Raw genomic sequence first — 22,782 nt, 5'->3', positions numbered from 1 at the left:
CCTTCCATAATTTATTGATATTATTTTGATGAGTTTCGATATGTCAATGGACAAAAAATGTACTTTTCAAGGTGGGTGAGGTAAATGGTATACGTATCTAATATTATAGTAAATTATTGGTGAATAGGTTTAGGATGAAAAAGTATTTTTCAAAAAATACAGATGCAGTGCATCCTTCTGTGGTCAGTAAATTTATATTTGAATGTCATATAGAAAAATAATTATCATTGGTGATTTTAATATTAATTTATTTTGTCATGATCACGATAACTCTGTTGATCATTTTGTTGATACTTTAAGTACATTCTCTTTGATTCCTTTGATTAATAAACCAACTAGAGTAGCAGATAACTCACAAACCTTAATTGACAATATTCTTACCAATTTGCACCCTATTCCCACTGCTGGTATAATAGTAACTGATTTGTCAGATCATTTCCCTATATTTACTAGATCCTCTTTATCATTAAGCAGTTTTTGCAATGCATCGTATAAAAAGTTAATACAGAAATTGACTCAATGAAATATTGCACAATTTAAGAGAGAATTAGAAACTGTTGAATAGAATAAGATTTATGTGAAACAGATGTTGATAAGTCTTTTGATAAATTCATGGATATAATGTTATTTTATGACAGATGCTTGCCCTTGGTGCAAAGATGTAAGCAAGAATATTAAAGAGTACCTTGAATGCCATGGGTTACTAAGTCTTTACGTATGTCAATAAATTTTTAAAAATTATTTGTTTTGTAGATATATACAAAGCAAACTGGTGAATCTGAGTTAAAGTATACTATAGTGTAGATACAGAAATGTACCGACTTGTGCTCTGCGCCAAGCAAAGAAGGACTATTATCATTTTCAATCCCAGTCTATGTGTAAATTATTATATCTATCCGGACTGGATAGATATCGCGTAGTCCATCTTTCTGTATACAGTGCTTGTTACTTTACCAAGACTGGGCCAAATTTCTTATCATTTTGATGATTCCAGAACCTTGCAGTACACACCAATACTTATATGCTAGATGATCAACCTTTCTGATCAATTCCACAACGTTATTTGAAATGTCTTAAAAACCAATCCTAAACTACAGAGTATTACAAATCTTGTGTGGGAGGATGGTCTTTTTGAAGACAAGAAACTTATGTGTGAACTGTGAAGCATTTAATAAATATTTTTCTAACATTGGTGCTTCTCTGTCTAGCTCCATACCTGATATACAGTGCGTCCCCAAAAAAACTATACACTTTTGAAATGGCTGCCGAATAAAAAATATAATATTCTTGGGGGAAAATTTTTATATGTATGGAAAGCTCATAAACTCAACTTTCATATGACACAAAAAAGTCTGAAAATAATTCATGCTTGGGTGAGCACTGCTCACTTTTGTAAAGGGTATGGAAATTAGGTTGCGTAGGAATTAGCTTTCCAATTTGTGAGAGGTAAATCCTTTGGAGCATACAAAATTGAGGGTGATATGATACATTCATGATTTGCTGAGTGAATTTCATGGTTTATTAAAACCAAAGACAACTTCTCCCTAGGATAGTTGTCAGGGGGGGGGGGTATATTTTCTAGACGATGGTTGTTGTAGGGGGTAGTTGTCTGGGGGTAGCTGTCCAGCAGGTAGTTGTCCTAGGGGGTAGTTGTCTGGGGGGTAGTTGTCTGGGGGGTAGTTGTCTGGGGATAGTTGTCCGGGGGGGGGGGGGGGGGGGGTAGCTGTCCTAGAGGGTGGTTGCCCTAGGGGGTAGTTGTCCTAGAGGTAGTTGACTGTGAGTGGGTATCAGGCAGTCTTTAAACTGACGTTTCGTCTGCTATACACCTACAGTGAAATGTGATTTAATTTGCTGTAGTACGTATTTTATAGTTATCATCAAATTATCCATTGTATTAACATGCTCACTACATATGAAATATTTTCAGGCTGACATTTCCTGCATACATGTACATAATGTAGATGTTTAAGGTATATTTTTTTTCCTCTGTGAACACGCGTTCGGTTCATGATACAGAGTGTTTAATTGCCATTCTTACTCATAATAGCCACCTTTTGCCATTCTAACTCATAATAGCCACCTTTTAAAATTAGTGATAGATCTGACATTTATTTACATTCAGTATTGTAGGTAACTGGTTTAGCTTTGTTTGTCCCCCCCCCCCCCCCTGTATTGTACATTTATTCACCTTCCCCTATTCTTTACTATTCACTTATCATCATTCTGCTCCTTTTTTTAAATCTACCCTATTCTATAATTTAGTGATAGATCTTATATTTATTTATATTCAGTAAAGGTAAATAGATTAGTATTGTTAGCCCCCCCTCCCCCTGTATTGTACATTTGTTCACATTTCCCATTCCCGTTATTTCTATTACTTCTTTTTAAATCTTTTTTGTTGTTGTTCTTGTAAAGGTGATCTGTGTTTAACTAGATGTGCGTTTTTACAGACCCCCTCTTTTTCACATTTTCAATGTCTTTATAACTTTCTTGTTATTGTTCATCAATTTATTCTTGTTGACGATGAACTTCTTGTTACTAGGGCTGCGACGAGTCGTCAAATGCTCGAGTACCCGCACTGTTGACAACTACTCAAGTATGATTTCTCTTACCGGTACTCAAATATTCGGCCGCAAAAAAAAAGAGCGGCGGCCGCTGGCACGGTGTTGTCGGTAAAAATGTTTCCCAACTCAAGCACCTTAAAACTGGGACCAAATGTCCTGATTTCTGTTTGGACTTGGAGGAAAATGGATTATTCTGCCATCTTTGGTTTTTAAAACAGCATTGTTTACTGTTATTAGTATTATTAAATCGGCGCCTTCAACTGCAACTTGAGGTAAAATTGCATGCATTTTCAGCGACAGAGCTGAGATACTGCTCCAGTGGTATGGTAGTGGCAACCAAAAAAAAATAATAATAATAATCAAAAAAAATTTAAAAAATCAAAAAAATTATAAAAAAACATGGCGTACAAATATTCGAGTATTCGCTTGTAAGCCTGGGAGCGTACTCGGGTACCTCATTACACTGTTGTGCACAGCCTTAGTTGTTACTGTTCATGAATGTATTGTTTTCATGTCAGTGGAAAGAAAGAAAGGAATCTTGAATCTCTTGAATCTAATCAACAGCCTTGGAGCTGTATATTGAATTACAATGTAGCTTCATGTGGTTGTATATTCATCAAGGTTAAATACCCAAAGGTGCAAGAAAATGTGCATTTGATTACCATGTTTCGAAGTCTTTCCCTTCAAGGTGAGATATTATCATTCATTAGTCCTGTTTCGATAAATACAACAATGTACAAGAGTGAGCAGAGGTATTAGTTTTTTTGTTGTTGACTTCGGTATAGATTATAAAACTTTAAATTTCTAAACTATTTTATTATATCAAACACTCACCATGTCACCAACTTGAGTGGGGAAGAAGTACGTCATGAGAGAGTTTGGAGGTAGACAGTGGCCAAACCTGGCTAATGCTGGATCATCAATAGAATGGGAAGACCGGGAACAGAATCGTGTAAAGCCTGGCTGCTTCATGATGTCCATCTCAATGTCATGGATTGTCTGAAGTCGCTCAGGTGTGAAGATGTTCTTGTCCTCCCCCTTTGCCATGTAGACCAGCTGCAGACGCCAGGAGTGGGCCTGGGGCACGAGTCCTGCAGAACGCCTCTTGATGCTGTGCCGCTGCGTGTCTTCTTTCAAAGTGTTGGAGTTGCTTACACTTGAGCTGCGTTTATTTGCGCTGTTTGTGTTTTGGTTGGCACTGTTAACTTGAAGTTTTTTATCCTTTTGCACGAGTTGGTTATTGTCTTTGATGAGTTGTTGATTGCGATGCACTAATTTCTTGTTGATATTCAAGAGATGATCAGAATGGATGGGATTGAATGAATTCTCTGGAAGGTCGACCCCTGCCTCTTTGCGATAGCTCAGCTTTGTCTTGATATGTCTCTTGTGGACATTGCTCATGTGCTTGAAATCGATTTCATATTCCTTGATGGTAGAATCTTTCAAGTCCAATTCACCTAATCTAGCCGGAGGCTCAAACGTGCTTCGCTTAGGTCTCTTCGGAACGTGGTTATCCTTCTGAGCTAATTCAAGCATCTCACGTTTGAGAGTGGACAAATGATTAGGAATCTGAAATGCGTTGAGTGACTTGTCCCATTGAGGCGAGGGTTTGACAACCATAACAGCCAGTGTCCCTAAGAGAAAAGATACTGCACTTACAGTGACAAGAGTACCCACACTGAAGGGTACGTTGGAGATGATCTTGCCTATCCTCAGCATGAAGGGGTGCACCTTCACATCTTTACTCTCAGAGAAAGTACACGAATCTGACCTGGAGCGTAGAGCATCCAACACCTCATTGGCGGCATTGCTGTTCTGCAAGCCGTCTCCACTTCCAGAGAGATCTGAAGAACTAGAGTTTGAGGAGGATGACGAGGAGGAGGAAGCGGCTGCTAGGTCACTCAAATCACAAGGTCTTTGGACATTAGCAGCATAAAATGTTACTTCATCATCTCCTTCCCAATGGTCAATGTGCGGCTTGAATCTCAGTTGACCAACCATTTTGACTTCTATTGTGTCTCAGACTTGCATTGGTTATTCTCAAGGAAGACTGGTGCTCAACTACTGCACTGCCCTGAGGACAAGATGCCCTCTTTCCTCCCTCAAGACATCTACAGCTCTAACACATCCTGTATCCTAACATTTTCCCAGGACATCAAATAATCATGTATTAACAAGCTCAAAAAGGGAAAGACTTGATTGTTATTTGGTGCATTAATATACTGATTCTACAAATCTGGAAGTAACTAACATTCAAAGTAACAGAAGGTTAAATTTTAAAAATCCTGTCCAGCAGTATAGGTAAATTCTTACAAAAGAAAAGATCTACCAGTATTGAACTGTACAACTGCTGTTCATGGTTCTTTCTTGTTGCATTACTATTTGCTGCAATACTGCAGTGAACACTGGCTTTGGAGTGGTATCAGCGACAGAAAAATCAGGTTCCTTGATTCTCTGGAGAAGATGCAACATCTGCCCTTCCGCTTTCTTAGACTTGATACAGTATGATCATCATCAAAGTGTGATTGGTCTTTACATGTACTTCAGCATCAGCACCTCTTCTCAGACAAATAGACGGCTGTTTTAAGCATCCATGCTGTTGGTCTTCTTTACCTTTAAAAGAAAATAAAAGAACATGCGAGTCAAAGAGATTTGTGAAACATCATCTGCTCTCTTTCTTCCTATTTCTCTTTAATATACTTTTTCAAAATAAGTTGGGGGGGGGGGGGTGGCTCGAGGCTTCCGATCCCCTCCGTTTTGCGGGCCATGACATGTAGGCAACTCAAAAAAACATATTTCTTGCCTGACTGCAAATTTTCCAAAAAACGCCTGAAAAAGTATAATTTACTAAAGAGTGAGGAAAAATCTCGGAAATTATGTCATTTCAGCATTATTTGTAAATCACCGTTATGGAATTAAACATAAACCACATTTGAATGTTATTTCCCACAAGTCCCCTCTCCCCTATCAGTACGCCAGTGTTCCCCCGCCCCCTCCCCCACCCCGGATCTATACTTTGTTAATGGGTAAATTGGAAATGATCTCCCTTACCTTTCTTCTTTCTCTTTTTTTTTCTTTCCCTTTCTCTCCTCTTTCCCTTCCCTTCCTTCTCTCCCTCTTTTAGGTTTGCTGGGATAGGGGAGGCAAGGGCCTTTCGGCCCCCACCCCGATCCACATGTTGTTGGTGGGATAAACCGCTACTGATCTCCCCTTCTTTTTACCCTTTTCTTTTCTTCTTTCTCTTTTTTGTTCCTTTTTTGCTCTCCTCTTTCCTTTTCCCTTCCTTCTCTCTTCTTTTTAGCGGGGGCAGGGGGGGGGGGAGGCAAGGGCCATTTGCCCCCCTCCCGATCCCGATTTTGTTGGCCAGAAAATTGCAACTGAAATCCCTCTTCTTTTCTTTTCTTCTTCATCTGCTCTTTTCCTTTTTTCTTTTCTTTTCCTTCCTTCTTTCTTATTTTTGTAAGGGGGAGGGGAGGCAACAGCCTGCGACGCAAGGCCCTTTCGCCCCCGGTCTCATTCTTCCCCTTTTCTTTTCTTCTTTCTTTCCCTTTCTCTCCTTTTTCCCTTTCCCTTCTTTTCCTTCTCTCTTTCTCTTTTTTCGCGGGGGGAGGGGGGGGGGGGTGGGTGGGGAGGCAAGGCCCGTTTGACCCCCTGGATCCGTGCCTGAGAGACAGAGGGGGGAGGGGGGTTGGGGCTTTTATAGGATCAGCACACTGAGTGTCATTGTGTTTCTTTTTATTTACTGATTTAATTCTTATAAATGCCTGATCTGCAAGACTACGCAAAAAGTAGTTTCTATTTTGATTATTTCAAGTTATAAAACGACATTTCTATTCCTTAAACATTTTAAGACGACTGATGTGAAAGATTAGCCGACGCATCCTTTCGAGAAAAGATCCCCCTCTTTTCTCGAAAGGGTGTGCTAAAACGGTCCTCCATTCTCAACACATCCTTTCGAGAAAAGCGGGGGGCCTTTTATCGAATGGGTGCGTTGAACTCACCACACCGCGCCGCACCGCACCCTTTCGATGTAAGCCCTTTTTTGTTGTTACTAGCACATGGATCTGTGACTGTACTCTGGACTGTGTGTATGCAGTTATTGTATTTCTATTCCTCTACCTATACTTCTGCATTGTGTTAAACCCATATTTGTAGAATTGTTGAAGCAATTCCGCCTGTTTTAGCTGTTTCTACTAATTCAAGGTGCTAGAATGGTTCCATGACACATGCTCCGCCGACGATTGCTCCGCCGACATTTACTCCGCAAAACGCGACAATTGCTCCGCGACATTTGCTCCGCGACATTTGCTCCGACGTCAAATGCTCCGCCGACAGGTGCTCCGCCGACAGGTGCTCCGCCGACAGTTGCTCCGCCGACAGTTGCTCCGCCGACAATTGCTCCGCCGACAGATGCTCCGCCGACAATTGCTCCTCCGACAATTGCTCCGCCGACAATTGCTCCGCCGTCAATTGCTCCGCAAAACGCGACAATTGCTCCGCCGACATTTGCTCCGCCGACATTTGCTCCGCCTGAAGCGACACTTGCTCCGCCGACAATTGCTCCGTCGACAATTGCTCCGCCGACAATTGCTCCGCCTGAAGCGACAATTGCTCCGGTGACATTTGCTCCGCCGACAATTGCTCCGACGACATTTGCTCCGCATGAAGCGACACTTGCTCCGGTGACATTTGCTCCGACGACATTTGCTCCGCCGACAAAAAGTGTCCCATTAAATACAAATGCTACTAGTACTACGACAAATGCTTCGCCGACAATATTTTTTTTTCACGGGTTGTTTTTGTTTCTTTCTTTTTTTCTTCATTTTTTGAATGCATTTCATGACATTATGTAAATGAAATGAAATGAATGAATGTTGATAATGTGGGAGGAAAAAGCAGTTGCCTAAAAGTCATTTCGAATATACTGAAATAACTTTCCATCTATCACTGTACGTCCCACACAATGTACACTAAACACTCATTACATGTCATGGGAAGTTTTTTTTTTTTTAAAGTAGAGCAGCAAGCCACATTCCCCAATACGCGCATACCTCCTAGTTAATTTCAAACAGCTCATCAATATGCAAGACCTGAAATTACCTCAATGAAAGAAGACTAATAACATGAGAGGAAAGAAAAGAGCAAAAAAGACAACCGTTTTTTGCTATTCCCCATAATGTTTGATTTAAAAAAATAAAAAATAAAATTATAGCTCCTTACGCAAGTTCTCCGGCGAAAGATAATTACTCCGCTCAAAATCTGCTTCATGTATTACTCATTAGCTGATCCAAAGCTCAAGGCTATCTCTCTCTCTCTCTCTCTCTCTTTCTCTCTCTCCCATGCTCCTCCTTTTCCTGTTTACACCGTTTTCTTGTCTTCTTTGCTCTTTTCTTTCCTCTCATGCTATTAGTCTTCTTTCATTTCCATCACTTCTTCTCTGCTCCCCCTCTCGAGTTCTATTTCTCTCGTGAAATTGAAACGTAAAGTAATACAATCATGTAGTACATTCTTGTTTAGAATAATATTTCCAATAATATCCAGTCCATTTTCTAAAGGTTTCTTTCCTTTAGTTAAGTGTATGTAGCTTTAATATATATATGTTAGTGTGCAAAACACTCCGTTTCATTCGAGTACTTTGTTTTCACTAAATAATTTAAGGGACTCACGAAGCCACCGGAAGAAGAGCAATTGGCTTATCATGAAGAACTAACATCAAACTGCAACAAAATGATTTGTATAAATGTGAATAAGCAGAAAGGCTGCCATCTCATTTTCCCGTCTGAATGGGTTCTCTTCCTTACGTATATAAGTGCCCTTATTTTCTAAACTTTTTTTTAAATATTTGTGTGTTTATTAAATTTTCAATCATATAAAAATTACATATTTACAAGTCATTGGTAATAATTAGACAAACAAAAAAAACAATATGTATATAAGAACAACTAACAATAATGAAAGGACAAGAAAGTTATAAAAAAAAAACATTATAGTAAAAAAAAATACACTGTACACATATAAATCATAGTTTGAACTCCAGTGCATAAAGGGGAGTGAGGGGGCACAGGAATAAAAGTTAAATCAACATGAGTATCATAAGTCAAATCGCCATTTCTTAAAATGCGAAACAAGCTTGTTCCTTTTTTTCGCTGAGAAATATTCAATATCTTTTTGTTTCTTTATAAAACTCTTAAAAAGATCAACACTTGGTAAATCCCCCTTACTTATTTTCTAAACTTCCATGATGACCTATTACATTGTATAATGCTTTACCTAGTAAGATGCATTGATCGAGGTAATTTCAGGTATTACATATTGATGAGCTACTTGAAATTAACTAGGAGGTATGCGCGTATTGGGGAATGTGGCTTGCTGCTCTACTTTTTTTTTAAAACTTCCCACGACATGTAATGAGTGTTTAGTATACATTATATGGGATGTACAGTGATAGATGGAAAGTTATTTCAGTATATTCGAAATGACTTTTAGGTAACTCCTTTTTCCTCTCACTTCATCATCATTCATTTATTTCATTTCATCTACATTATTTCAAGAAATGCATTCAGAAAATGAAGAAGAAAAAAAGAAACGAAAAAAATAGGTGTAAAGAAAATATTGTCGGCGAAGCATTTGTCGTAGTACTAGTAGCATTTGTAGTTTATGGGACACTTTTTGGGCGGAGCAAATGTCGTCGGAGCAAATGTCGGCGGAGCAATTGTCGCTTCAGGCGGAGCAATTGTCGGCGGAGCAATTGTCGGCGGAGCAAATGTCGGCGGAGCAATTGTCGCTTCAGGCGGAGCAATTGTCGGCGGAGCAATTGTCGGCGGAGCAAATGTCGGCGGAGCAATTGTCGCTTCAGGCGGAGCAAATGTCGGCGAAGCAAATGTCGACGGAGCAATTGTCGCGTTTTGCGGAGCAGTTGACGGCGGAGCAATTGTCGGCGGAGCAATTGTCGGCGGAGCAATTGTCGGCGGAGCATCTGTCGGCGGAGCAATTGTCGGCGGAGCAACTGTCGGCGGAGCAACTGTCGGCGGAGCAACTGTCGGCGGAGCATTTGACGTCGGAGCAAATGTCGCGGAGCAAATGTCGCGGAGCAATTGTCGCGTTTTGCGGAGTAAATGTCGGCGGAGCAATCGTCGGCGGAGCATGTGTCGGGTTACCGCTAGAATGTAATGATGCAATGCATGCTCTCCAGCATAGCCTTCCTGCAAGACTGCATAATTAATTGCCACGTACTGGATATGAAAGAGTATGCGGCAGGTCTGCAGCAGGTCTATATGAGATATGAATATTCATGTGAAGAGTCTGCGGCAGGTCTGCAGCAGACTCTTTGTTATAGCCTTTTCTATGAATATTCATGATAAAGGAGTCTGTAGCAGATCTGCCGCAGACTCTTTGTTATAGCCTTTTCTATGAATATCCATGATGAAGAGTCTGCGGCAGACGTGCCTGACCTGCCGCAGACTCTTCATCATACTGAAAGAGTATGCGGCAAGTCTGCCGCATGAGTAATTATTTCCTTAATATCATTTCGGGGGTTTTTCAATCTGAATGTCTGGTTTCTTTGATTGTTAATTAACAACCCCTATCCTGTGTATTTACAAGCAAAAGATTTTAGTTATCAATATCGGGTCATATCCCCTTTTGAATGGTTTGAAATGCCATTACATTTATATACACTAAACTCGTTATAATTTGACAAATAATAACTTTGCAATTATGTTCATTCTTTATGGGATGTTGTCTGCTTGGGCAGTATTGGTCCATATAGTGACGTCATTAAAACATCATTATTTTTCCGGCAAATCTCTCGTATATCCCAGCTGCTACGGAGGTGGTTGTATTTGTATTTTTATAAATCACCCGATATGTAGTTGACCTAAACCTTGTACGATGGCCATCTGTTAGCTTACCTGTTTCTAGTGTTACATTAGTTGAAATATTGTTTACTTTTCTTGCTGTAAATAAGTCTTTCATTGCCATGAATGTATACCATGCGTTCGCTCCTACTTTTAGACCCCGTTCTCACTCACTTCGTTGGAGCGCTCTGGAGCGCTCTAACTAAGACCCGTTCCTCAGGAGTGGTTCTTAGGTGAGTGAGAACGGTCAAAGTGGTCCAGGAAGTGGACTTCTGGACCGCTCCAGAAGACCACCTTCCGAGGTGGTCTTGAGGAGCGGGTCTTATTAAGAGCGGTTTGGACCGCTCTAACGTGCAATGTGAACGGAAACGTACTTTGAACGGAATTGAGCTAGTGACCTTCCGTGCGAAACATGTAGTACGGTACATACGGTTTGTATTCCACGCGCGAAAAAGTTGACCTGCTGACCTGAGCTGCCATAGCAACAAGACCACTTTGATTCGTGGAGCGGTTTGAGCCATTAAAAACTGCTCGGAATGTGTACGCTTGCAAACCGTTCCTCAAGACCCGTTCCTCTGGAGCGGTCTAACTAAGACCACTTTCAAAGTGAGTGAGAACGGGGTCTTAGATTTGCACAACGACAACGTGGATTGCTACGATCGACGTCCTTTTAATGCACTGCCTTGAATGGACGTCACACGTATCAGTCCACGCAAATCTAAAAGTCCCTAATGTCTGCCTTGCACCTTCTATACTGGTCACCTATTTACTCCCCCCTCCCCCAAAAGAGAAAAAAGGTTACATAGTCAGGGCTCAACACTATTAGTGTTTTTGACGGGGGGTCTAAATTTAACTTTTCATAGTCTGTATGCACAAGTCCTATGTAAAAAACATTTTTTAAATTTTGAGGGTCCTGACTTGGATTTGGTCCCAGCTGCTTGTTAATGTTGGGTACAGGGTATAACCAAACTAGCAGTAGCACCCCTGATGTCTGCCCCACCATTTTTATTTTTTTTAGGGGGGGGGGATACATGTGAACAAACGCACAGCTTTCAAATGCTTGTCAAACCTTAATTGAGCTAAGTCATGAGAGTGACCTTGAAATTGAAAAGAAAAACACCCACAACAAATAGAAAACCTAAATTGATGGCATGACTGATTTAATTTAGTTTTCTCCCAATGTAAAATAATTGCGTGACAGCCCAAGGCCTTCTGATTTGTCTGTTTACTTTCGGCCTACATGTGCATTCAAACCATTAAGCGAAGAGCTATTGTAGGCTTTAAATGATAATAATATGACTAACTAGGGCAGTATCTTGCCTAAGTCGGGGGCCAGTTGAAGGTATCTGATCAATTAATTGAGAAAAAAATATTGGTCCAACAGAGGTCCTGACATTTTTATAGCTTTGTGTAGCATGTCAAAGAATGCCAGAAAAATAACATTTAAAAAAAAAACATACAAGCAAAGGAAAACAAAAACCAGGTTACTGATAAAGAATTTAAATGATTTTTAGAGCAAATTGAATCTTAGCACATAATAAATCATTTCAGGCTTAATTGTAACGATCACTCATGTAATCACGTTATGTTTCGAGTACTTTCTTAGATACAAGCTCTTATCTCCAAAGTGTAGGGTTGACACTTCGGTTTTTTTACAAGCCAGTAAATCATGAAGACTCTCTCTTCTGCGAGTACGCAAAGTGACTCTTATCATATTTAAAGGGACAGTTGATTTCTTGTATAAGACCGCAAATGCCTTCAAAGTAGTGCTGTAGCCGAACCGAACAAAAGTTCGCCGAACATGGCATTTCCGAACCAAACCGAACGCAAAAGCCTGGTTCGGATGTTCGGCAGAAAGATGTTAACGTTTTTGCAAGCTAATAAACTTGTCATTTTGTACCTAATTTTCATGTCATGATTGCTCATTTTATATTTACTTTTTTCCCATTTTCCGCTTTTGTGATTAATGCCTATATCCAGTGGTGGGCGCGACTTCACTGGCGCCATTTAAATCCCAAATCCTGACCACGCTACGCTACGTCGCGATCGCAAGCTATAAACAAGAATACATGTGCGTGATCAAAACAAGCTCAAACCCATTTAACAAAAAAAAATCAATATTTTAATTGTAACAATATCGGACAAATGTTGCATTATAAATGATAAAATAAATATATATTATAGTATGGTATTTATTTATTCAAGAAAAATAGGGATTTTATATTTTTCCTATTGAAAATAAAAACTTATAAAAAAACAGTTATTGACAAGCCTGAATTGCTATTCAAGATGGCAATTTTCATGACTCTAACATTAGACAACAACCGTCTCGGAAAATCTTGAAAAAATATCATTTATTGACAAATTGAAAACATGATTCTTTTAAAATTGAAAATAATACACGATTCAAGACGAAAAATACGAATGTAAGTACCGGTAGTACTTTTCTTCACAAATAATTACGTTTAGAGCAGTTTTTTAATGTGAAATTTGTGCTGGTCGGAAGCACTGTTTTTCAACAGGAGTGGGCAGAAGTCCTTCGTGCTGGTCAGGCCCGTCCGGCCGGCCCGCCCAGTGCCGACCGCCGTTGCTATAACGCTGCTTGCTATTATATTACTGAACCCCGAACCGAACCAAGTTCAAGGGAAAAAATTGCCGAACTCTGCCGAACCGAACCGAACACGAACATAGCGTCTGACTTACAGCACTACTTCAAAGTGCATGGTTATTGCTCTTAATTCTTATTTATGAAATTTCTGGTGCCCTACTAGGACCTAAAATTGCTATAGAGGGAATTTTAAACCCCAAACTGTGTGAAATTTAGATTAAATCTGATCATACCAATGTAGCTCTGCTTTTTAAAAAAATATGGTGACCGTTACTTTAATAATAATAACAATACACGGGCCAGCTGGCTATGCATATTATAGCCAAAACAAAACAAAGCCAACAAAAAGCCAACCAAAAGCCAACATTTGCATGCGCTGGAATAAAACGTTTTTTCAATAGCTGGTTAAAAATTATCGAATATTTGTGGAGCCCCACCAAATATTGGAAATGGTTTTATATATACATATAACCTTATAAGCATCAAAAGTGTATTTGTCTTGGCCTACCCTTAATTGTTTGAGACACAGACTGCATCTAAAATAAAAAAGACAGAGAAATCATACCATTCAACATTTATTCTGCACTAACATGACCCTTTACCCTTTTTTGGTGAATTATCTCAAACCAAATATAGAGATTTTGTCATTATTTTCAAAACTTATATTAAAACTATCCTTTTTCTTATATTTGTGAATGATCACAAATGACAGTTTACTGTGAATGATCACAAATGACAGTTTACTGTGAATGGCGTAAAAGGGATTTAAAAAATATTGGTCATCAGCTCAGTCTATTGTGAGAATCAAACACAATAGTTATGGTAGACTGATCAAAATATAAAGTGATTGTTTAAATATTGCCCTACTACATTTAAGCATGTACAGTAACAGCTACAGCTTTTAAAAACTTATGCAAGTCACATATTAGTCCATGCGCTTAACTCAACCATCCATGTATGTGTGTTCGTTTATAATCTAAAATAATTGAACGTCACTTTATTGAGTAAACAAACAAATTACTGTCAATAGGCCCGTTTACACAGCCCCAAAACCATCGGGTTTGGACTGCCATTTACACTGCAAAAAAAAAGGTGAAATTTATGCTCGCGTTTAAAAAAACACACACTAAAAGTGAGATTTAAAAACAATATTTTTAGTTGTGTTTACCGGTGGTTGCTTAAGAATATATGATGAAACATCAGAATGTAAGGAAAATATTGACAAGTTTTGCTTACAGTGTAAGTGCACTTAGTGCAGTTAGTCTTACCACAACAATTTTGACACCCAATATGTAAGGTACGTTGGTATAAACAAATGAGAGGGGGCCTGGATCCGATCACAAGTGGAAGTTTACACTGATTACACTAAGTAATGTTTTTCTATCATATTCTCCCTTCTAAAAAGGAAAACGTAAAGGAAATATTTTTTAATCAGTATGAGAGTTTGATGAAATTTGACAAGGGGAAGAAACTTTGCTACTATGACATAAGACAATGAATGTTTCTTGTAATAGTTGATTTGTAGGAAAGCAGAAAAATAATAGAAACAGAATGTCAAAAGTTTGAAATGAATCAGACCAATAGTAAGGAAGTAATGAATGTATGAAATCACTGTTAAAGTCTATACGAATCTCAAATTTTTATTTCGGTCAGTGGATTGTGACCTACATGTACATGTAGGACTTGGATAACTCTCCCATTTGCTGTGTACAAAAATATCATTTATTTCTGTTTTTCTCCCTTGGGGCACTACTCAAAATATAGTATAGCATATTTATTTATATATTTATTTATTTCTAATCTTTTGGCAGGGTAGCCCATTCACCAATAAGTAGTGGTCTTCCATGGGGCCCTGAATGAACAAGAACATATTTACTAGGGAGGCCAATGCCAAAATCTAACTTTTTAATTACTAATTTGTTTATAATAAAACAAAGATTAAAAGAAAGCATTTTCTTTCACTAAGACAACTCACCCATCTGCCGGCTCCAGAAGTTCCATAAAAGAGGAGATATCCAGCTCTAAGGTAGGCCCTTCCTTCTACGCCTGGCCATACGTAAGAGCCTTGAAACAATCAATTTCATGTCCCCGAAATTATGTTGAGAATTAGACAGGCCCGAGGGAATAACGTGTCATTGCCCGGACAACAAGATTAAAACTTTGCGCGAAAGTACATTCATTATCACCAGCTAGCCTTGAATCGGTCGCACACACCGAACCAGGCAAGCCGCAATACAGGCTGAAGTTGAAATCGAACCATCAATGTACGTACGACAACTTAATATTTACCTTAGATTGTTATTCCAATATTTCAATGACTTGATTTCCTCATGAGTATTATGATTTGAGTTTACTGTAGTGTACAATCAACGACCTCCAAAATCCAAGTCACAGCGAGATCGACACATTAATCCAGAATGATACGATGTACATGTATGCATGCATACCGGTTTATAAAATGGCTCTAGTATTTTAAGCATCGTGATTGGTCAATACGCGTCACATGACATGCACAAATTTTTGATGCAAGCACGATTTTGCAGAAAAAAGCGCAATTTTTTTTTTTATAATACACGTGACCGTGGAGATCCAATGCGCGCTCATACGTGTAGTACGCGCTCCCTCGAGAGCATTGCGATTATTGTAGGTTGCGCGTAGCTAATATTGTACGCTCCACCATGATCCCCAGCGCAACGTACGCGTAGCTTAGCTCTAGGCATGGACTTACTAGACATAAAAAGCAAATTTTTATTTTACTTTTGCCTTGGATTTAGGCCTGTTTTGACTTTTGGATTTTATAATGAAGCCAGGAATTTCAGCTGTCTGATGTAGACTCGTCTCTAGACCCACTGTATGGATTTTATTTTTAATCAAGGCAATGAATCCCATTGACTTTTTGGTAAGCCTGCAAGGTCTTAGTCTAGAACCAACATAACTCTAGATCGAACTCTCGTAGACTCTAACTTAAGATCTAAAGTTTTGTTTGTTGCTATTTGTGTCGCTATTTTATAAAACAAATAACGCACGTCCCAGAGTGCAATAGCGGTGAATGCAGTACACGCAAGGTTTCTTTAGATTGGTGCCGCTCTGTGGACGAGCCGCTTGCGGCGAGTTTACAGTGCGCACCATCTGAAGAAACCGAGCATACACTGCATTTACGTTTCGCACAACAGGGTCGCATGCATACTTAGATTAGATCTCTATCTCTCTCTCTCTCTCTTTAGCTACCGGTATACTAATACTAAATATATGTATCCACTAAATCATGACCTTTCATCCACTTCTCAATCGGAATATAGACTGGTCACGCAGACATTTTTTACTGAAATATCTTTTTTAACATTTCTCATGCATGATTTACTGCACAAGCTCGACACTCGATATTAGTGCTTTGAGAATAAGGTACTGTGTCTGAGACTACGAGAGATCTGTCTGGCGTGTGATATGGTGATGTCATGGACCGGAGCTCATACATATTCATATTATGATGTCGCAAGACCTCTATTTTGGGCTTGAACAATGACATCACTGTTCACATTTTTTCTTCTCATTTTGAGATGGCTGTAGCTATCGGCCTCAAACCAACGCAAGATTGACAGAAACATCGTACTCTATCTACCTTCGAATCTCTATCAAAAGTTCTTGCATTTAAAACGGATTCCATATTTTTAGGGTCTACCTTCGGCCATTGAGAAGCATTTTAGTGAGCTAACCTCCGCGCCCTCTAGTTTCTCTTGGGTGCGTGTTATGTTCGTCTGCTAAAAAAATTATTGGATTCAAATACGTAAAAATATGCAAGATCGTCAACAAATGGTGAAAGACCGTTACAGATCCGTGTTTATAGGTATGTTGTGGAGTGTTCAATTGTATTTTTGTTATGTTATTCCATAGATATTTTTTTCTTTATTTTTTTCTTCTGGTAATTTTCTGACTTGGACGACGAGCGCACAAATCGTAGGCTTAGAAGCCTTACGCCCGGGCATTGGCCTCCCTATATTTACATCAAAAAGCATAACGTTTATACAGAACAGTGAAAATAAAATTCCATAGTACATTTAGAAAGATATGACACAGCAATGATAGACGTGGCACAAACGAATACTCGTTTGAAAAAAAACATTTTTCTTATTGACCTACAGTAGTTCAACTGTAATGCCAATAGGAAACTATTGATTAAGTCGCAATTATGTGAATAAATCATGTTAATATTACAGAACATGCACGTAGTGTATGTTCAGCTGAGCCATTCACAAATGAATTGACAGAAGAAGCCGTTCTCATTGTATTATCTATTATTCCATTCAAATATAGAGGAAACAATTGGGCTATATTCACTTCAAAAGGCTGATTATATTCAGAGGATTTCATTTTTGGGGGTCTGTTAATGGGCCACCCTTCCTATAAATAATGTTCCAACTTCAATTTTTTATCATATCAAATTGCGTAATGCAGGCGAGACCGCCCGGAGCGTTTCCCTTGTTTCAACTTACCGATGTTAGAAAGAATACTTTGAAAATTTAAATCGTGCTGCCTCTCAGCAAGTATACCGTGCTAGAGGTCAATACGCATCAGCATATTTACTCGCTACATTACTAAAACCATCTCAAAGTAAAAAAAAAAAATACTGGAAGACTATATTTAATAAAGGGCATTTCTTTCCTTGCCTTCTCGTCTTCTAAAAACTAAAGAAAGAAAGACAAACGAGATAAGAATTCGTCACTGAAGACAAATGAGGTGGTCTGGACGTTTTTTAAAGGATCTCATACATGTATGGAGAGATGAAGAGATGAAGAGAGAGAGAGAGAGAGAAGTTTGGCAGTAGTAACCATATCAGTTTGCATTACAACGACCAAAAACAATATTAAAGATATTTCCACGCTCACTTCTGTTATATCATTACGTTTATTATTGTTTGTCATTGTTTATATTATGTTAAAGAAATGAAAAATAAATTTGCTCTGTATAGAGCTATTACTACACTACTACATACATGTAGGGAGAGGGGGTATAGTCATGTAAAACAAATACATGAGCTGGATAGAGGGGTAAAAGAGTAATCAAAATGCACGCACTGGGAAGGAGAGAGGATAGTATAAGAAAACAGGGTAGGGGTGAAATAAGAATACAAAGGGCAAAGGAAAGGAAAGAGCTACAGAAAATTAAGGAACATCCTAAGACATCAAAGAGGAAAACAGGAACCAGAGGCGAGAAAGCGAGAGGGGCGATAGAGTAAAGAAAGACCTACAGAGGCAGAGCTTGGGATACAGAGCAATAGAATAAATGGGAGGCAATATAGCAGGAGAGGGAGAGCAAGACAGATTGAGAGAAGGAGATGGTGAAAGAGTAGAGAGCAAGAAAGAGATGAAGTACTAGAATATAAATAGAGAGACAGAGTGACTGCTCTCTAGAGGGGGAAGGAAAACAGAGCAATCTTGACAGCTAGGAGAGAGAGAGAGAGAGATGAAATGGAAAACGATGCATTCAATATTTCCAGCATAAATAGAATTGAATATTTACTATATAGAGAAAGACAGAAGTTATAGACATGTAAACAATTCCATGTCTGTGGGAGAAGCATAAACATTGCATATACCTGGGCTGAATAACTGGAAAAATATAAACATCGGGAAACAGTCGTAAGCGCGCACAAAATTTTGAAATGCTTAAAATGGCCTTATTTTGAATAAAAAATGATTTTGAGCATTTTGAAATTTTGCGCGTGGACGACGCGCGGATGTCGCGTACTCCCGCGTTTATTGACCTAAAGTTGACCAGACGGATATTGACCTTGATCATGCTAAATATGAATGAGAAATGACTTTCCCTTATGAAGATATATTCATGAGTTAATTTTCAGAAAATTTCACAAAATGGCGCCTGGATGACGTCATGAAGATCTGATGACTCTGAAAATGTTATTTTCATGTCTCATGATAATGACTGTGCCAAAATTGAAAGAAATTGACTGAACTGGTCTTGAGATATCCTCTACACAAAAAAGTGTGGAGAAATAAAAAAAAATATAAAAAAAATATAAAGAAAAAAAAATTTCTGACGAAATCAATAGGTGGTCTATCGATGACAGACCACCTAAAGAGGTAAAAAAAATAATAATAAAAACAGAATAAAGACAAAGAGAGAAGGAAAGAAAAAAACAAGGTTCAAGCCTTCAAGGCTAAGGGAAATTATTCTTTATTTCCTGGATTTCTCAAAATAAATTTTGGAAATACATTCACATAGAAAACAGCACTGAATAAATATTCTCACATATCACAAAAAAAGTACATAATTGTACTACTTTTGATTCATAAGGTGAGGGAAAACAGGATGTGAAATGATTACAACGACTGTTCTCATTAATGAAATCTACAACCTCACAACAACAAAAAACACACACACACAAACTGATTAAACACACCTTGTACATACATGTACAAGGAAAAACACATTAACATGTATTGAGCATGAACTTGCACCTCTCGATAAGTGTTTTTTTAGAATTAGTGTTGACAAGTACAGTAAATGGAGTGTAATGACAGGAACATGTGTCCGTATAATACAGTCAACCAGGAAATGGCTTTTATCTACCAGACTATAGAGGGAGATAAAGCGAAAGGGAAGGGAAAATTAAACTGAGCATGGCCTTGACCACAACATAGGACAGATGAGAGTGATTGACTGCAACATTTGGTGCTATATCAGACAGTACAATTGCAGAATAAATGAAGCAACTTAGACCTACATCAAAATTGTAGAAAAATTGGGAATTGTTGAACATTGTTGTCTTCATCTGAATATAAGATCAGACTTTTGATTTATATTTAGTGGCCTAATCGCAGAATACCCTCCCGGCCCCCCCTCTCAGTGTTATTTAGGGTACGCATATGCTCGTACCCTCTTTTTGAAAGCACCCCCTATCTAAGGACTGCCAACATTTCCGAACTCCCTTTTCGCGGGCTTTTCGCTGGCTTTTTCTGCCATGGAGACCCCCCTAAATCAGGAAAATTTCTCAATGTACCCCCTAAATTCGGAATAATTTCTCAGGAGTCCAAAGAGATAAGAGAGAAAAAGAAAAACACCCCCTTTTTAAAGAAATCTCCGGGTGAAAAGTCAAATACACCCCTTTTTTTACAAATCTCGGGCCGGACTTTGTCGCACGAAAAGTACCCCTTTACCGGACATTTTGGCAACACGCATGCGGTCATTCCGACCTCTGAGTGGGGGGGCCGGGAATACCCTACCATATTGTTAGTCTTCATATATTATTAGCCGTAGATATAGATTGTGATTTTATTATTTGCAATAACGGTGATACAGGTATTGAAGATTGTATAATGCAAGTGTTTGAATTCATTTGGTGGATGAAAAGTTGAATTCTACGCCGTTTTGTGCGTCATTGCAGTGCTGAATTTGGTGTGTTTGTCGCTAATTTGTGACAAATCTAGATGGCTTTCCTGATGGTATTTCATGCAAAATGTCCGTTATATTGATAAGCACTGATTCTTGTCCTTACCTTTGTCTTGTTTATTGTCTGTTATAGTCATTTAATAGATGAATTACCTGAATTCTAAGCACATTTCAGTAACACAAAATGTCCAGCCCGTTCAGTCCCACACACGTATTTGTTTGTACCTTGTGCCCTCTCTTACACTGCTAGTCTGCTTTCAATGACCCTATTAGATATTTTAATCAACAAGTAATGTCTCGTTCTAAAAATACAAAAGAAAAAATTAGTTTTGTGCTTAGACTAGACTAGTATTTGTGGGTGGTCAATAGGTCGTTGGCCTCTTTTTTAATATTTGTGAGTCCTTGGTCGATGGTCGTTGGTCATTGGCTTCTAAGGGCGTGTTCACACCGCAAGGGGGGACCGTGGGCGGACCGTGGATCGCGCTATCGTAGCGCGACCCACGGTCCACCCATTGGCATTCGCCGGATCCACACCGCAATGAGATCGTAGCACCCCCTTTTTTGAGAGGTCCTGTTGTCGTGACGCGTGACGTCATGAGGTCAGAGCGGTCAAAGATTTCGCGCGCTATTACGAACTAGGAGTGTTGAATAGGCCATTTTCGTAATGTAACCAAATTTAATGCATACGTCTTTGTGAAGTGCCTCAATACAAATTATTTCATTCACCTGATAAGAATAATAGTGTTTCAATAGACAGAATCCAAACTGCATACATTAGTTGTTGTCAGGTTGGACAAGCATTATGGTTGACCTACCTATATAGCAACACTTAATATATGCAGTTGCATTCTGACTATTGAAATACTATATTGTTCCCATCAGGTGAATGAAATAATTTGTATTAAGGCACCTCACAAACACTTATGCATTACATTTGGTTACATTACGAAAATGGCCTATTGTACCGATTCAGATTCAGATCGCACCAAAATAGAATGAGTATAAAATTCCCCGCGTGTAGAACGATGAAATCCGGCGTGCTATCGTAGCTCGGGTTCACACCGGCAGACATAGCGCGGTCTAGCGCGCGCTAGATCGCGCTCTCTCTCGTAGACCACCCCCAAGAGGTGCTCCAGTCTTGGCTCGCCGTGACTCGCCGTGGCTCGCTGTTGGGCGGATCGAAACGACGTTGTACCTTCCACACCGCAGAGACAGCGCGGTCTAGCGCGCGCTAGACCGCGCTATCTCTGCCGGTGTGAACAGCCTCTAAGAGGCCCTAAGTTAGATCCGAGTCTTTGGTCGATGGTCGTTGGTCGTTGGCTTCTTTATTAATATTTGTGAGTCGCTAACGAACATAGGATCTATTACCTAGATCTAAAGTTAGATCTATTGTTGCCTATAATTTTTTTTTAAATTTTGTTAAGTTTTTCAGAAATAACAACAAAAAAAAGGAGGAAAAAAAAGGAGGAAAAAAAGAGGCTAACGAACTAAAGTCTTAAAGAGACAGACATTTTCGGTCTAGGGTCTAGGTCTAACTGTTAGAGCAATACATTTCCTCTCATCTGAACAATGTTGCAAAGTCCCTTTTTTAAGCCAAGTTTCTGAAACAAAGAAAAGAGTGAAAACGTCTAGGCCTATAGAACAAGATCTACTCCAAAATCACACTTACCGTAGCTTGAGCCTATACTTCTACAGCAATTTGGAAACACGTCTTGTCTTCGGATCACAAAATATCAACAAAGCCAAAGCTAAAGGAAGGTTTTGTTGGCTCAGCTGCATAGGCCTTTTCACTACGCGCAAATATATGGATGTGTAGTGATTCAGCCTGATACGGCTCTAGCTCTGGCGGGTATAAACCCATGCGCGCAAGTCCCGCATTTGGCGACACCCGCGGTAGTTTCCGCGATCATACCATAGAGATACTGGCCCGAATTCACAAAGCAAGGTTTGAGCTCAGACCAAGGTTTGAGCTCAAACCTCCTTTTGTTTCGCCAAACCTCCAGTTTTGTTCTTTAAAAACCAGGTTTGTAAAAAACGCGTAAAACGCGTCATAATTATGACGTACGAAAGCCAAGGTTTGACGACAAACCTCCTTTGTGAATTCGGGCCACTATGTCCTATATGAGTACGACACGTACCCTTCCCCTTATCATACGTTTGACAAATCCCAGCCCCCCCCCCCCCCCCCCCCCCCCCCCCTCACACACTCTCTCTCTCTCTCTCTCTCTATCCATTTTCATTTCTTCAATTATACTTCCATTGTAAGAAACAAACTCTGCTTTGTGCTTTATTATGCAGTTTAGTGAAAGGTGGTTTTGCTCACATCCAGATTATTTTCCTTTCCATT

The 22,782-nt window shown here is 39.3% G+C and overlaps 1 protein-coding gene across 1 annotated transcript in view; it reads right to left on the bottom strand.

Annotated features, from left to right (window-relative positions):
- Positions 1-22,258, bottom strand: part of LOC752279 (protein dispatched homolog 3) — a 47,741-nt gene extending 25,483 nt beyond the window's left edge. The window contains exons 1-2 of the mRNA XM_030987501.1: positions 22,105-22,258; positions 3,399-5,177 (exon numbers count right to left, since the gene is read on the bottom strand). Coding sequence (XP_030843361.1) covers positions 3,399-4,565 — 1,167 coding nt within the window. The 5' untranslated portion in view covers positions 4,566-5,177; positions 22,105-22,258. The remainder of the gene's footprint in view (positions 1-3,398; positions 5,178-22,104) is intronic.
- Positions 22,259-22,782: the final 524 nt, after the last annotated feature.

The sequence above is a fragment of the Strongylocentrotus purpuratus genome, unplaced genomic scaffold (assembly GCF_000002235.5).
Source record: "Strongylocentrotus purpuratus isolate Spur 01 unplaced genomic scaffold, Spur_5.0 spur5_scaffold_16, whole genome shotgun sequence".
Classification (NCBI taxonomy): domain Eukaryota; kingdom Metazoa; phylum Echinodermata; class Echinoidea; order Camarodonta; family Strongylocentrotidae; genus Strongylocentrotus; species Strongylocentrotus purpuratus.
Note: the sequence above shows the minus strand (reverse complement) of the source record. Positions and strands in the feature narration are given on the sequence as shown.